Here is an 18,197-nt window from a genome sequence, read left to right as displayed (position 1 = left end):
AGCCCTGAGAATATCCCATGAAAATAATCCCCTTAAAAATCCTTTCTATCAACAATCTCTGTGTGATATGTGACAAAACATCACTTTGGCTCTCTACTCTCAGAAGCTGGATGTTATGAAGTTTGACAACACTAATGGCAGAGGCAGAGATAAAAGAAAGGACAGAGTGAGAGACATTAAGAGACAGACAGGAAGAAACTGAATGCAACATTGAGACTGAAGAGAGTAAGAAATAAGAGAGGCTTCTGAGATAGAAAACCAGGATGAAATATATATAGAGAGAGAAAGACTTAAAGAACAAACAGAATGAGAGACAGGCAGTGAAAGAGAAAGGGACAGAAAGTGAGATAGGAATGACAAGAAGTGAAAGAGCAGGGAAGTAGTATCAAGAAAAACTGAGTAATAAAGAAATTCCTTTTGTTGGATGAGAACCAGCATCTGTTGCCCATTCTAATTGCCCTTCAGATAGACAGAATGATAACTATGGTCTCAAAAGAGCATTCCATGGCCATTGTCAATCTCATTAGGTAAATGAAGAAGTCTCACTCATCTTCTTAAATCAGAACCAAAGAGGAGGCACAGAATTGTGAACCGGGCTGGGACTACAGTGAGTGGCAAGGCTCACTTTTTGAGTTGTTCTCCTTTCTTGCCAAGATATGACTGCTCTTGACTCCACAGCATGCCATGATGGCCCTGCCTTGAGTCGAGCTTTAGTGACATGAGAAACAGGACTGTGCAAATCAACATTTGCTCAATCCTATGTCACAGCAAAGCGCAAGCAATGAATCCAATCACTTAGTCCAAATATGTTATGTCAGCTCTTGCAAAGTTCTTATCTCTTCAACCTGACCCCTTAATCAGTTTAAAACACTTGCACCAATTTTAACTCTAAATCTGTTTCTCAAACTGTTAAGTACAACTGTATTGAAAGGTGGGTCCAACAAGTGGCATCCTCGCCTTTAGTAACCTGTCACAATTTTCCTGGGAATTCTTTCCTCTCATTCTAATGGTGGTGTTAGTGGAAAAAAAAATACATCATTTGATTCATATCTCTCCTTCAGTTCTTATCTCAGTGGCCTTGTTTGCGAACCTCTCTCCATTGATTTGCTGTGCTCTCCAAATCTTCATTCTAGATCAAAGGAAAATGGCTAAAAATTACAGAATGACAAACTGCAGTTCGACACTTTGCTGAAAATAACTGCTGATTATTTCATAGTCTTAAACAGAGGCGGAGTGCAGGTAGAATCACCTAATTCAACACCCATTCCCATGGACTGATCGAGGAAAAGGCAAAAATCAGGCTTCAGTATATTTAGTCTACAGAATGACTTTCCGAAAGATAGCAAGATTCCATCAATAACACATTTCGTCTCTGCAGCTTGTGTCACAGAAAGGGATGAGAGAAGTGATGTTGCAGAAGTATTACCACCTTGCAAACCATACTGACTTAACAGGAAATAGGAACAGGAGCAGGCCATTCGACCCATCGAGCCTGCTGTGTCATTCAACCTGATTATAACTGATCCTCTGTTCCAATGTCATACTCTTGTTCTCTCCCCATACCCCTTGACATCGCTAGCCTCTAGAAATATAACTATTTCAAAATATATTTAATGGCATGCCCTTCACAGCTTTCTGCAGTGGAGAAGCCCATAGGTTGACCATCATCTGAATGAAGAAATTTCTCATCTCAGTCTGAAAAGGCCATGTATCCAGAGACTGTTTTTTGGACTCTCCAACTGGGAAACGTTATCCTTGCATCCAGTGTGTCTAGCTCTGTCAGAATTTCATACATATCAATGAGATCCTCTCTTATTCTTCTAAATTCCACTGAATACAAATCCAATTAACACAATCAACATTTCGTCATACAACAAACCTGCTATCCCATGAATCAGTCTGGTGAACTTTGCTGCACTCCCTTTACAGTAAGTAATTTTTGAGAGGCCTATCCAGCCTCTCCTCGTAATTGAGACTTTTCATCCTGGCAAAATTCTGGTCAATCTCAATCTGCAACCTCTCCAGTGCAATCATATCCCTCCAATAGTGTGGCAATCAGAACTGCACATAACATTCCATCTGTGGCCAAATCAAAGTTGCAACACCTTCCTTGCTCCCATATTCTACACCCAGCTAATGAACATAGAACATAGAACATTACAGCGCAGTACAGGCCCTCGATGTTGCGCCGACCTGTGAAACCAATCTGAAGCCCATCTAACCTAAACTATTCCATTATCATCCATATGTTTATCCAATGACCATTTAAATGCCCTTAAAGTGGGCGAGTCTACTATTTTTGCAGGCAGGGCATTCCACGCCCTTACTACTCTGAGTAAAGAACCTACCTCTGACATCTGTCCTATATCTATCACCCCTCAATTTAAAGCTATGTCCCCTCGTGCTAGCCATCACCATCCAAGGAAAAAGGCTCCCACTGTCCACCCTATCTAATCCTCTGATCATCTTGTATGTCTCTATCAAGTCACCTCTTAACCTTCTCTCTAACGAAAACAGCCTCAAAACCCTCAGCCTTTCCTCATAAGACCTTCCCTCCATACCAGGCAACATCCTGGTAAATCTCCCCTGCACCCTTTCCAATGCTTCCACATCCTTCCTATAATGCGGTGACCAGAATTGTACGCAATACTCCAAGTGCGGCCGCACCAGAGTTTTGTACAGCTGCAACATGACCTCATGGCTCCGAAACTCAATCCCTCTACCAATAAAACCTAACATACTGTACGCCTTCTTAACAACGCTATCAACCTGGGTGGCAACTTTCAGTGATCTATGCACATGGACACCGAGATCTTTCTGCTCATCCACACTACCAAGAATCTTACCATTAGCCCAGTACTCTCTATTCCTGTTACTCCTTCCAAAGTGAATCACCTCACACTTCTCCGCATTAAACTCCATTTGCCACCTCTCAGCCCAGCTCTGCAGCTTATCTATGTCCCTCTGTAACCTACAACATCCTTCTGCACTATCCACAACTCCACCGACTTTGGTGTCATCAGCAAATTTACTAACCCATCCTTCTACGCCCTCATCCAGGTCATTTATAAATATGACAAACAGCAGTGGCCCCAAAACAGATCCTTGAGGTACACCACTAGTAACTGAACTCCAGGATGAACATTTCCCATCAACCACCACCCTCTGTCTTCTTACAGCTAGCCAATTTCTGATCCAAACCGCTAAATCACCCTCAATCCCATGCCTCCGTATTTTCTGCAATAGCCTACCATGGGGAACCTTATCAAACGCTTTACTGAAATCCAAATACACCACATCAACCGCTTTACCCTCATCCACCTGTTTGGTCACCTTCTCGAAGAACTCAATAAGGTTTGTGAGGCACGACCTACCCTTCACAAAACCGTGTTGACTATCCCTAATCAAATTATTCCTTTCTAGATGATTATAAATCCTATCTCTTATAATCCTTTCCAACACTTTACCCACAACCGAAGTAAGGCTCACTGGTCTATAATTACCAGGGTTGTCTCTACTCCCCTTCTTGAACAAGGGGACAACATTTGCTAGTCTCCAGTCTTCTGGCACTATTCCTGAAGACAATGACAACATAAAGATCAAAGCCAAAGGCTCTGCAATCTCCTCTCTAGCTTCCCAGAGAATCCTAGGATAAATCCCATCCGGCCCAGGGGACTTATCTATTTTCACACCTTCCAGAATTGCTAACACCTCCTCCTTATGAACCTCAATCCCGTCTAGTCTAATAGACTGTATCTCAGTATTCTCCTCGACTACATTGTCTTTTTCCTGCGTGAATACTGACGAAATACCTTCCTAACCACCCTACCTGTGCTGACACCTTCAGGAATCTATGGACTTGTACACCAAGGTCCCTTTGTTCCTCGGTACTCCCTAGGGACCTATCATTCATTGTGTATAACTTTTCCATGTAAACCACGTTAGTTATCCTCTAGTCATCTGCCACTTTGCCTGTGGCCAATGAAGTATACCCAGCAGGTTCCAGCAATCTCCTCCCTTATCTCCAATAGTGGCCTGAGATACATCTCATCAGGCCCTGCGGATTTATGCACATTAAAACTTCTAATACCTCTTCCTTATTAATCCTAATGTGTTGTAGCAACTCACCAGCCCAAATGGTATCCCTGGCTACAAATGCCTTTGTTCTCTGTGAATACAGATGAGAAGTATTCACAAAGACCTGACCCATCTGAATATCCAGCCACCATTCAGTTGCTAGGCCACTTAATGGAGGATATCCAGTTCATTACAGTATTGCAGGAGACTAACAATCTGTCCTGCAGCATAACTCAGCACCTTTACAACATGGGTGAAACCGAAGAGATTAAAAATCTATTTAATGCTATTTTATTTTATGAGAACTCTCAGATATGCTAGCTTCCAGTCCACTGCCACTTAATTTGTCAACTACTTCAGAATAATTGGATTCCTCTTCTCATAGTTACACTCCCGTACTAAATATAAATCATTACAAACTAGCATTTGTTACAGAAGGAGATGAGAGTTTATTATTTGTCATTACTGTGCAAGAGTGACTTTAGGTTATAGCTCAGTCAGATTTTGAAGCGCTATAATGGTATCTTAAGCTACAAAGCCAAGGGATTGTCACTCCTTCGTAACCAAAGTTGCATCAATGCATGGTTAAAATGCATCTGCAAGTCATTTTGATTTAGTAAAGCTCTAACTGTTACAGAAGTCACTGATCTCATTTACCAGAAACCTTCAGGACTCTTGCTAACTTTTGCTTGCATTTCTGATCAGAGAACAAGAGAATGCAACAAACTATGATCATCAAGGCAAAGTAAAACCTCACCAAGATCAGAGTGCAGGATAACTGAAGTGTCAGTGGGGGAGCAGTTTGGGGCCAGTGATCATAATTCTATTAGTTTCAAAATAGTGATGGAAAAGGATAGGGCAGATCTAAAAGTTAAAGTTCTAAATTGGAGGAAGGCCAATTTTGACAGTATTACGCAAGGTCTTTCAAAAGTTGATTGGGGGAAGATTTTGCAGGTAAAGGGATGGCTGGGAAGTGGGAAGCCTTCAAAAATGAGATAACGAGAGTCAAAGACAGTATGTTCCTGTTAGGGTGAAGGACGAGGCTGGTAGGTGTAGGGAATGCTGAATGACTACAGAAAATTGAGGTATTGGTCAAGTAAAAGGAAGCATGTGTCAGCTATAGACAGCAGGGATTGAGTGATTCCCTAGAAGAGTATAAAGGCAGTTAAAGTATACTTAAGAGGGAAATGAGATAGCTTTGGCAAATAGGGTTGAGGAGAATCCAAAGGGATTCTACAAATATATTCTGGGGCAGCACAGTGGTTAGCACTACTGCCTCACAACACCAGGGACATGGGTTCAATTCCAGCCTCAGGCAACTGTCTGTGCGGAGTTTGCACATTCTCTGCGTGGGTTTCCTCCCACAGTCCAAAGGTGTGCAGGTTAGGTGGATTGGCCATGCTAAATTGCCTGTAGTGTTCAGGGAGGTGTAGATTAAGTGGGTTATAGGGGGATGGGTCTGGGTGGGATGCTTGGAGGTTTGGTGTGGACTTGTTGGGCCGAAGGTAGGGATTCTATGATTCTAAAAGGGCAACTAGGGAGAGAATTGGGCTCCTTGAAGATCATCAAGGCCACTTATGTGTGGAGATGGGAGAAGATATTAAATGAGTATTTTGCATTAGTGTTTACCGTGGAGGAGGATATGGAAGCTAGAGAACTTGCGGAAATAAATAGTGACATCTTGAAAAATGTCCATATTACAGAGGAATTGGTGCTGGAGTCTTTAAATGCATAAAGGTGGATAAATCACCAGGTCCTGATTTTTGGGAATTTTGTGGGAAGCTAGGGAAATGATTGCTGGGCCCCTTACTGAGATATTTGTATCATCGACAGCCACAGGTGAGGTGCCCAAAGACTGGAGGTTGGCTAACATGGTGCCGCTATTTAAGAAAGGTGGTAAGGAGACATCAGGCAAGTGTAGACCAGTGAGCCTGACATCGACGGTGAGCAAGTTGTTGGAGGGAATCCTGAGGGACAGAATTTACATGTATTTGGAAAGACAAAGACTGATTACAGATAGTCAACATGGCTTTGTGCGTGGAAATCATGTCTCACTAACTTGAGTTTTTGAAGTAGTGACGAAGACAATTGATGAAGGCAGAGCAGTGGACGTGATCCATATGGACTTCAGTAAGGTGTTTGACAAGGTTCCCCACGGTAGACTGGTTAGCAAGGCTAGATCACATGGAATACAGGAAGAACTAGCCATTTGGATACAGAACTGGCTAGATGGTAGGAGACAGAGGGTGGTGGTGGAGGGTTTCTTTTTCAGACTGGAGTCCCCGTGACCAGTGGTGCACCACAAGGATTGGTCCTAGGTCCACTGCTTTTTGTCATTTATAGAAATGATTTGCATGTGAACATAGAAGGCATGGCTAGTAAGTTTGCAGATGGCACCAAAATTGGTGGTGTAATGGACAGCGAAGGAGATTACCTCAGAGTACAATGGGACCTTGATCAGATGGGCCAAGTGGTGGCATGTGGAGTTTAATTTAGATAAATATGAGGTGCTGCATTTTGGAAAGGAAAATCAGGGCAGGACTTATACACTTAATTGTAAGGTCTTGGGGAGAGTTGCTGAACAAAGAGACCTTGGAGTGCAGGTTCATAGTTTCTTGAATGTGGAGTCACAGGAAGACAGGATAGTGAAGGCGGTGTTTGGTATGCTTGCCTTATTGGTCAGTGCATTGAGTATAGGAGTTGGGAGGTCATGTTGTGTACAGGACGTTGGTTATTCTACTTTTGGAATACTACATTCAATTCTGGGCTCAGTGCTATAGAAAGGAAGTCGTGAAACTTGAGAGGGTTTAGAAAAGATTTACAAAGATGATGCCAGGGTGGAGGGTTTGAGCAAAAGGGAGAGGCTGAGGCTATTTTCCCTTGAGCATCAGAGGCTGAGGAGTGAGCTTATAGAAGTTTATAAAATCATGAGGGGCATAGATAGGGCGAATAGACAAGGCTTTTTCCCCCCATGGCAGCAGAGTCCAAAACTAGAGGTCATAGGTTTAAGGGGAAAGATTTAAAAGGGAAATAAGGGGCATGTATGGAATGAGCTGCCAGAGGTGATGGTGGATGCTGGTACAATTACAACATTTAAAAGGCATCTGGATGGGTACATGAATAGGAGTGGTTTAAGAGGGATATTGGCCAAGTGCTGGCATATCAGACTAGATTAATTTGGGATATCTGGTCAGTGTGGATGGGTAGGACCAAAGGGTCTGTTTCTATGCTGCACAGCTCTATCACGCTACTTCAACGAAGACAAAGTAATTATTTAGTTGTGAGGAAGGGTCACCGGACCCGAAATGTTAACTGATTTTTCTTCACAGCTGCTGCCAGACCTGCTGAGCTTTTCCAGCAATTTCTGTTGTTGTTCCTAATTACTTAGCTATTTCTCTATTCTCATCTATAAATTCTCAGTAATAGACCCACATGCCTAAGACCAGAATACATAAGTTTAAGGTGAGGAGTAAGTAGTTTAGACAGGATCTGAGGAAAAATGTTTTCACCTAGAATGCGGCAGAAATACAACGTACTGCTTGAGAAGGTGGCAAAGGCAAGTACTCTCACAATATTTAAAGAAGCATCTGGATGAGCACTTAGAATGTCAGAGCAGAGTTGCTTATGGATTATGTACAGATAAATGGGGTTAGTGTAGTTTGGTTTTGTTGGTTGGCATAGATGTTGTAGACCAGAGGGCCTGTTTCAATGATGCATGATTCTATGGCACATTTGTTTTGGTCCGATGGTTACTTTTTATGTAACTGTAGAATCTTTTATGTCCCTTTTTGATTTTTTTTTGATAATTTACACACACATTCTATTTTTCCGTTCTTTAATTGCTTCTTGATCCCCCTTTGCTGAATTCTAAAATCCTTATCTTCAATTTTATTGCTACTTTAGAAGTTATTTCTTTTAATCTTATACAATCATCAACTTCCTTTCTTAGCCACACTTGACTGACATCTTTGGGTTTTTATTCCTTGAAGGAATAAATAATTGCTGTTAACTATAATAATTCTTTAAAGACTATTCATGACTATGTACCGTCATACCTGTCATTATTCCAAAGCTCTTCCACTTCTCATTTACTGCTGAGTCACCCAAGGTACCACAGACTTTGGTCTTGACACAACTCCCATGGAGAACCACTGCCTCACCAGTATCCACCATGCAAAACTTACTGGCAAGCAAGATCAAAAAGATGTCTACACTGCAAGCTGGTTCTCTTAGACAATGTGGCAGTCACCCATTCCCTCTCTGACTGTATGCTCCCCAACTACAATGTGACCAAAACATGCTTTCCATGCAATTCTCTGCCTGTAGATGTACTCCGGTGACTGCACAAGTTCTGAAATGCCGAGCTCAAACTTGTGCAGTTTGTGACACTTTCTACAAATGGGACACATAATGCATCTGTTACTTCCCACAGGCTGTACATTTCACTCAGCTCAGGTGACCTGTCATACCGTATATTAAAAATCTTTGTTACAATTTTAATAAGTAGAATAGCGCATCAGCTTCTTCACCTGTCCCAAAATAAAGAGTCGATTACTGCAGGTTGAAACAGGAGCACCTCTTTCTTCTCATCACCAAAACTGTTACCCAAATCAGGATTCAGTGAAGTTCAAAGCAGCACTGAGGAGGCCTCTTATGATGCTTCATAAAAGAAAACAACTTGATTCAAGCTCAGAAAGCTAGTTTTAACCAGTCACCTCATTAACTAGCTGCACCTGCTTTCAGCTTGTATACTCTTGTTTTGAGGCTGTAATAACAATAATTAATTTAATCAGTGAATTTTAGTTAACTGATAAATTAAGGAAAAGCTAGACTTTAGTTCAGAGTTAATCCATAAAACCCACATTCTTACCTGCTCTTAGAGCTGACCAAACCAGTAAATTTAAAATAAATTCAACAGAAAATGGTCCCAATAATCCCTGGGAGGTTTAAGGATCATCTTAGCTTCAGTGTTGAGATGTATTAACACATGCCTCCGCTGCTAGAGTACATGGGGAAGGCAAGAGAGATGACAAGCAAACTCAATTGGAACAATACGCAAGTCATTTACTTAAAACAAAATTAGTGATAACAAATAAATTTATAAAACATCTTTCATAACGTCTTAAAGTGGTTCTCAGCCACATAATCACTTTAAAAGTGCAATCACTTTAGGAAATGAAGAGAAAAACATTAGTAAAAAGGTTTTTTGCATACCTTTGTAACTATTATAGATGGTTTCAAAATATTATTGATGTTTCCAAACAAAAGGATATTTTCTATCACAGCTCAGGGGCTTCATAATATGAGCTAAAACATGAATTCTATTGATACCATAAGTTCAGAGACAAGTAGAGATACAAATATGGTTAGATACAACAACTGAAGGTGTTCCAAGGTGACATGACTGACCCTTCAAATTAGTGGAAGGTATCAAGAAGCTGAAGTAAATAAACAGTTTGATTTGGACATTACCCTGCAGGCTGTAAATATGGACAGAGTAGATCAAATTGGGTGGTTTTGAGAATATATAGCATACTCGCACTAAAATCAAGATTAGAGAAAACAAAAAAAAAAATCACCTATAATGGGTTTGAGATCAACTGATATTTAATTCAAGGTTTTATGAATGACACTTGGAGATAGCAAGAACTGCAGATGCTGGAGTCAGAGATAGCACAGTGTGGAGCTGGTGGAACACAGCAGGCCAGGCAGCATCAGAGGAACAGGAAATTTGATATTTTGGGTTGGGACCCTTCTTCAGAGTTGACACTTTTTTGCTTTTAAATTGCTGAGGGAGGTCTCTAAAGGAAATTGACATTTTCAAATGCAGGGATTTTGACACAATGTGGGACAGAGATCCTTGATGGTCCAATCAGATGTGGACTCTGGATGGGATAAATTTGAAGGATTGAATGGCCTTTACTCATTCAGTATTTTTGTTGTGTACCCTGACAAATGGAAAGGTGATGTGGACAGTCCAATGGAACTTCTGAAGCCAAGTGAAAAGTTTAGATTAACAGATCTGATCCTATTTGAAAACAGACTTTGACTGAACCAAAATATTCAAGTAGAGGATGTGTGAACTAAGCCAGGCAAAATGGCTCCTGCATTGAAAAGTTCAAAAATCAAGAGACTCAACTGAAACATTAGGGAGCCCAATTCATAGAAAGATAGATCCTCCAATCATGGAGAAGCCTGGACAAGCCTGTGTTCATTCAGTATTAATGAAACAACTAAAGGAATTGATAGAAATTATTTCAGGAAGTAACTGATACATTTTGCAAAGATAAAATTACAGAATATGGTGAAATTAATCAAACAGTACATTGACATTTGAGCTCAATACATTTTTCATGTTCTCGAAAAAGTGTTGGCATTTTAAAGTGACACAATCATCAAGCAAGCGATTTTTGTTGAAAAATTTCCTTTCATTTACAGATGGATGACAGAACGCTGTCACTCACTTCATCAAATGCTTCACCCTCCCAAAGCAATAAGTTGATCATCTAAATAAAGACACTGCCCCAGTAACAATAGTAGGCCTTTGTACACAAAATTGAGTGGTCCTGACTAGTACATCCATCAAACCACGCGGTTTATCTTTGTGGGACCACCGATACAGGATCCGTCCTGCAAAGCACAATATAAAATGGACATGGCCTGGAAGGCAAACAGTCTAACCTTTTGCATACCTCAAGACTTCAGAGTTTGACATCACAAATAAGTACGTATTACATTAACAAAGCATGTTATATAACAGAATTTACTTTATGAATGCTAAGCAGTTATATTTTCAGTGCATGTTATGTATAAAAGAAGGTATGAGAGTTCTTTGTGGTTTGATTTTGCATCAGGTGACTTGCTGGTCAGTACTGACCTCCCATCCAGTTATTCTGAATAATCTGGCCTAAACAGCAGCTCGAGAGAGAGAAAACCTAGCAGCTTCAAACTTTTTGATTCCATTTGCAAGACATAAAACAAGAGGGAGATGCCTGCCTCCATTAAATGGAGGGAAGGGGTTTCTACTGTCACTTCTTCAGCTTCTTGCTCATTTGGTCAATTGCTTCTTTGATCCTGTGCAGAGACAAAGTGATTACAATGCAGCTCATGTACCAAGAGAAAAGACAGAAAAGATATCTAAAAGTAGTATTTATTCTGCAGAAAATGCTGGACTTGCTTAGCAAATCAGGCAGCATCTGTGGAAGAGAGATTCAGAGCTAATGCTTCAGATTGATGACCTTTCAGAGTTCTGATGAAAGATTATTGAACTGGAACATTTACTCAGTTTCTCTCTCCACAGACGCTGCCTTAGTTGCTACTCCAGTACTTCCTGCTTTTATTTCAGATTTCTGCGTTATTTTGCTTTTGGTTTATTCTGTTATCCAGTGTACCACTGAAGTCCACATAGGGATGAACAACTACTCCAAATCAGATGATCTGATGGACCTGGTGCTTTCAGCACAGAGACTCTGAGACGAGAGATTCATTGAGCCTCCAATTTTCAAAAAGCTTTATTAGATTCAACTTGACAAAGTGTGGAGTTTTTTTTTACACTGAAAAATTAAATCCTTCCCAATGCTTTTAATTTGTTGTGCAAGTCCTATACTACATATCGTAATGACATCTGGTAATACATTACCTACAATTAATCCACTGTTCAGATCTGCAATCTGGCCAGCCAGAATCAACAAATAAAAAGATGTGTTGACTTTCGGGACAATTGGCCATGTTCAAGTTTCGCTGCTTGATGGCCCAGCTTGCTGTTGGTTTAGACTGAAATTTGATAGCCTGTTTCCCAGTTTCTGGGTGAATAAATAATTTTGTAATAACTGAGGTAACAGTTTTTCATTTTACAGAGGTATTATTGTCATCATTTTAATAATCTGCACTTAGTCCATGTCATGATTACACCTTCTCAGCATGTATACAATTGAATTTACCTCATTTATTTTAGGTAAAAAGCTTTAGGACAATTTAATTGCATAAAACTTACATAGAATATACCGCACAGCAACAGGCATTTCACTAATCTATATGTAAATCTGAGATAAATACAGAAAATACTGCAGTAGCTGGTAAGGCGGCATCTGTGGAGACAGAATCAGGTCAACAATCCTTCATCGGAACGCTGAAAGGTCATTAATCTGAAGGGTTAGCTCGGAATCTCTCTTCACAGATGTTTATAATCTATATGAGTCCCCTTTCATTTCTCATGAAAACAAAAAGCTGCCTCATTTCATTCTTTCAGCTTTTTCTTTAGTTCCCTTTTGTCTCATGTGACCGTACAGTTTGTTCTTGAAAGCATCTAAGCTATTTGCCTCAACCACAGTTGTATGAATAAAATTCACATTCTAATCACTGACTGAAGAAGTTTCTAATTTTGCTGTTGGATTTATTCATAATTTTAAAGACCATGATCAAGTCTCCTCTTTTCTAAGGAAAAGAAACCCAACCTGTTCTCTTTGTCATAGTTATAATCACTTAGTTCTGGTACCATTTTTGTACATCTTTTTATCGTAAGGAAACCAGGCGTATTATAGTACCGGAAGTGTGGCCCAGCCAATGTCTGACACAAATTTAGCATAACCTCACTTGGTCATCTATCTCAGACACTGAAACAGACTATATTTTTATATTTTATATGTTTTATAAGACAGAATTTAAGCAACATCCCTTGAAATCCAATGATATTACCATCCCTGAATCCCCCAATATCAACATTCTAGGGATTACCATTGACCACAAACTGAATTAGACTAGCCATATTAGTATTATGACTAGGAATCCCACAGCGACTAACTTGTCTCCTGACTCCCCAAAGCCTGCCCACTCTCTACAAGGCACAAATCAGGAGTGTGATGGAATACTCTCCACTTGCCTGGACGAGTGCAACTCCAACAACACTCAAGAAGCTTGACACGATCCAATACAAAGCAGTCCACTTGATTGGCACCACATCCATAAACATTCACCCCTTCCACCACAGATGCTCAGTCTCAGCTGTGTATACCATCTACAAGATGCACTACAGAAATACTGCATGGCTCCTAAGACATTATCTTCCAGACGTACAACAGCTACCATCCAGAAGGGAAAGGGTAGAGGTACACGAGAACATCACCACCTGCAAGTTCCCCTCTAAGTTGAAATCATCCAGACTTAGAAATATATAGCCATTCCTTCAGTGTTGCTTGGAAACCACGCATCTCCCGGAAGGTATTATGGGTCTACCTACAGCAAATGGACTGCAGTGGTTCAAGAATGCAGCTCACTACTATCTTTTCAATGGCTGAGGGCTGACCTTATAGAGGGCTATAAAATCATGAAGGGCATGGACAGGGTGAATAGCCAAGGACTTTATCCTATGGTGGGGGGAGTCCAAAACTAGAATTATAGGTTTAAATTGAGAGGGGAAAGATTTAAAAAGGACCTGAAGGGGATCTTTTCCATGCAGAGGGTGGTACGTGTATGGAATGAACTGCCAGAGGAAATGATGGAGACAGGTAAAATTATAACATTTAAAGGCATCTAGATGAGTATATGAATAGGAACGGTTTAGAGGGATATGGGCTGAATGCTGGCAAATGGGACTTGGTCAGATTGGAAACAAAGACAGAAGTTGCTGGAAAAGCTCAGCAGGTCTGGCAGCATCTGTGAAGAGAAATCAGAGTTAACATTTTGGGTCCAGTGAGCCTTCCTCACACCTGGCCTGAGATATTAACTGATTTCTCTTCACAGATGCTGCCAGACCTATTGGGCTTTTCCAGCAACTTCTGTTTTGTTTCTGATTTACAGCATCCTCAGTTCTTCAGTTTTTACTTGGTCAGATTGGGATGTCTGGTTAGCGTGGATGAGTTGGACTGAAGGATCTATTTCCATGCTGTATGACTCTATGATTCTACGGCAACTTTGGATAGTGACAAACAATGGCCCAGCCAGCAATGCCTATATTCCACTAGTGAATTTTTAAAAATCCCTAAAAATATATTTCCGTGCTTTGACATTTTTAATTGTTTTGCTGATCTGCAATGCAGCTTTTAATCATTTATTCACCATTATCCATAGATCCCTTTGCTTTTCTACATCTTTGTTTTGTATTTTATGATTTGTAAATTATATTTCTGTTTTTTGAACCAAAGCATTACCATATTTATGTTCAAGTTTATTTGCCACTAATAGTCCACTATGTTTTCAACCCTTCTTGTATTATGTTGTGTTGTTTCTCAATATTTCATAACATCAAATCTTTTGCTAAACATTAATTTAATGTCCAAGTATACAATTGTTGAGTAATACTGTACCGTGTCAGTGGGACCCGTTCTTCACACAAATTGACAAAGGCACTCAGCTGGTGAAGAGCATACTCATACTGCTACAACAGAACCACAAATGAACAATTATAAATGGTTTAAAAGTTTTGGCAAAGATCTGTAGCTCAGGTTGTGGGGGAGGTTGTTGACTTGCTTGCCGAGCTGGCTTTTTCTCAAATGAAAACAAGCCAGCTCAGCGAGCAAGTCAACAACCTCAATTATACATGGTGTCAACATCAGTTGCAATAATGAGATTCTCTAAAATGATAAAAGGAATTGAATACAAAAACAGAAATTGCTGCAGAAACTTGGCAGGTCTTGCAGCTCCTTTGGGAAGAAAGCAGAGTTAATGTTTCGAGTCTGCTGATTCTTCATCAGAACTGTTAACTGTTAAGAAAAAAAGTGGTATTTATGCTGAAGCTGAAGTTGGGAGGCCAAGAGATGAGGTCTAGGAGTACATCTCATTTTCTGCTTGAAAACCTTGCAGCCTCTCGGACTGAACATCGAGTTCAATGCGTTTAGAGCCGGATTCCATCCTTCCATGTTTTCTTTTACTCACCCCACACCTGATCCTGTTATGACATGGGTTGCTTTTAGCAGTCACCCATTCTCATGTACTCCTCGGCCCATTATCACGTTATATGGGTTGCATTCAGTATAGTTCACCCATTTTCTCCTATTCTCAGTTCTTACTATCACTTATCTTTTCTTCTGCCTTAGCTTGCCATCCATAATTTTCTGGTTAACCTACCCCTTTCGTATCTCTCTCTCTGGTCTCTAACCCTACCTATACTTCACCCCAATTTCAACATAAGCATCAATCCCACGTTTTCCTAGCTGCTATCAGTTCTGATGAAGAGCCACCAGACTGGAAATGTTAACTCTGCTTTCTTCCCACAGATGCTGGGAGAGCTGCTGAGTTTCTCCAGCAATTTCTGTTTTTGTTTCCAACATCCGTAGTTTTTTGTTTTACTTTAATGAATTAAGTAAATGGTAAACTTTGTACTTTTTTTACTAACTATTTCCATCCACAAATCTCACCCCCATCCCTTGTAAACCAAAAAAAAAATTTTCCAAACCAAATTGGAACAATAAACATAGATGCACTAGCAGGCAAACAGGAGGGAAACCAGAAGGCCGTTTATAGGATTTCTTAGAGTTCTGTATCTTTCATGGAACACATCAATGATTTAGACTTAATTGTGACGGAATGACTAAGAAGTTTGCACGATACAAATTTTAGCCCTGATAGTGATGCTGTTGACTGTAGGGAGATATCAGTGAATTGATCATTTGGGAAGACAAATGATAAATTTAAATCAATCTTGAGAAGAATGAAGTAATACATTTGAAAACAGCAAACAAGACACAAGAGGAACAGAACAGATAGATAATTTGGTTAAGAAGGCATACAAATGGCTTGCATTTTGCCTTTGCTGATAAAGGGAAGGTTATGCTTGAATGGTATAAAACACAACGTAAATGATGTGGAACTCAGTACATACCACAATATTCTACATTTAATGCCATACTTTATTAAGCTAACTGATCTCAGAGGGTGAGAGAGAGAAAGAATGAATTTGAGTGCACTGTCCTACTCTTGGTCCTGTGACCCTGATTTAAAAATGAATGTTGAATCAGAAAAGGGTCAGTAATGCTATGGTGCTGTATATGGTTATTAAGAGAATACAATGAACCACTTTATGCCTCCAATAGGTAAGTGCTGTACAGATCAATAGAAGCCATGGATGACTAGAGAAGCAAGCAACAAAATAAACTAAAAGGAAAAGTGTGCAAAAAGCACAGATCCCAACAATTGGGAAAAACAGAAGGAACAAAAGGTGACAAAATAGTAATTAAGAGCTACAAAAAGAATTTAAGATATTCAAAATCTAAATATTTTAATAATTCAATGGATCACAATGATAAAGAGATAGCAGACTGTTTAATAATTATAGTGTGTCAGTGGTTACAGTAGAGGAATTAGTCAACCTGCCAAAGTAACTGTTATTGAGTAAGGGACAAGGACTCACCAAAATTGACATAAAGAAAAAAGTAATGAAGAAAATAATGGCACTAAATAGTAACAAATCCTGAAGGCCAAATGGCTTGTCTCCCAGGATTGAAGGTTAGAACAGATGAAGGGTCAACAATCTGAAACATTAATCCTGTTTTTCTCTCTCCTCAGATGGTTCCTGTTGAGTTTTTTCCAGCACTAGCAATATATTGCTTTTGAATAATCTGTCAAAGTCCTATTGATTCAGGAGACACTCCTTTAGATTGGAAGTTGTACATGATAAACCAGAGACATACACAGTCCAGATAAACAATTCATTAAAATATCAACAGCAGAAAATAATCGAGTAGGCTAGGCTGCTCATCTTACTGTGTCGAGGGATGAAATATGAAAAGTAGGCACCATGCTTCAGCTATACAAAGACCTGGTTTGAACACACTGGCAGTACTGTAAGCAGTTCTGGGTACCATAGCTTATAAGGATACAACAGCCTTGGAAGAAATGGAATGTAGATTTACCAGAATGATTCTAAAATGGTGGATTAAGAGTAGCACATGCTCAAAGAACAAAACAGCACTGAAACAGGCCATTTAGCCTGCCAAGCCTGCACCAACACATTTTGTCCTTCCATACTAAAACTGTCTTCATTTACAGGATCCATATCCCTCTACTCCCTTGCTATTCATGTATTCTTCCAGGTGCTTCTTGAATACTGCTATTACGTCTGCTTCCACCACCTCCTTTGGTAGTGCATTCCAGGCACTCACCACCCTTTGTGGGAAAAATTTGCCTCGCACATCTGTTTTAAATCCGTCTACACCACCGAATCTTGAACCTCTGTCTCTAGTGATTGATGCCTCCACACTGGGAAAAAGCCTCATACTTTCCACTCTATCCATGCCATTCACAATCTGAAGCAGTGCAAGATACTGGATATAGACACATCCCTCCCTGATGAGCTCAATGCTTTCTATGTTCGGTTTGAGCAGAATGCCAGCGGCACAGTCATGCCTGCCCTGACTGCCCCAGACATGCCTGTTCCCTCTGTCACTGCTTCAGATGTGAGATTGGTCTTCCTGGGAGTCAACCCAAGGAAAGCGATGGGCCTGGATGGTATCCCTGGCCGAGGACTCAGATCCTTTGTGGACCAAATGGCAGAGGTATTCAAAAACATCTTCAACCTCTCCCTCCTACAAGCCGAAGTCCTCACCTACTTCAAGAATACCACTATCTTCCCTATACCTAAGAAATTACGTGCAACATGCCTTAATGACTACTGTCCAGTGGCTCGGAGTTCAATAATCATGTACAAAAACTGAAGTTGATGGAAGCTCAACAGATCTGGCAGCATCCGAGAAGAAAAAATATCAGAGTTAACGCTTCGGGTCCGGTGACTGAGCTTCCAGCAACTTCTGTTTTTGTTCCTGATTTGCAGCATCCGCAGTTCTTTTGGTTTTTATTCAATAACCATGAAGTGCTTTGCGAGGCCGGTCATGGCCCACATCAACTCCAGTCTCCCAGCCCACCTCAATCCCCTACAGTTTACCTACCGATGTAAGAGGTCCACAGAGGAAGCCATATCCCTAGCCCTGCACTCATCCCTGGAATATCTGGACATCGAAGACATCTACGTTGACTGCAGCTCTGCCTTCAACACCATTATCTCCTCCAGACTGATCTCAGCCCTCTGCAACTGGATCCTTGACTTCCTGACCATAGACTGCAACCAGTGAACATAGACAACCACACCTCCTCCACGATAACACTCAACACTGGAGCCCCCCCAAGGATGC

At 40.5% G+C, this 18,197-nt stretch overlaps 1 protein-coding gene across 1 annotated transcript in view; it reads right to left on the bottom strand.

The window, feature by feature from the left end:
• Positions 1–9,662: 9,662 nt before the first annotated feature.
• LOC109931229 (legumain-like) overlaps positions 9,663–18,197 on the bottom strand; it is a 22,671-nt gene continuing 14,136 nt past the window's right edge. The window contains exons 5-6 of the mRNA XM_048610141.1: positions 14,379–14,449; positions 9,663–11,151 (exon numbers count right to left, since the gene is read on the bottom strand). Coding sequence (XP_048466098.1) covers positions 11,106–11,151; positions 14,379–14,449 — 117 coding nt within the window. The 3' untranslated portion in view covers positions 9,663–11,105. The remainder of the gene's footprint in view (positions 11,152–14,378; positions 14,450–18,197) is intronic.

This window comes from Rhincodon typus, chromosome 22 (assembly GCF_021869965.1).
Source record: "Rhincodon typus isolate 14 chromosome 22, sRhiTyp1.1, whole genome shotgun sequence".
NCBI classification, from domain to species: domain Eukaryota; kingdom Metazoa; phylum Chordata; class Chondrichthyes; order Orectolobiformes; family Rhincodontidae; genus Rhincodon; species Rhincodon typus.
Note: the sequence above shows the minus strand (reverse complement) of the source record. Positions and strands in the feature narration are given on the sequence as shown.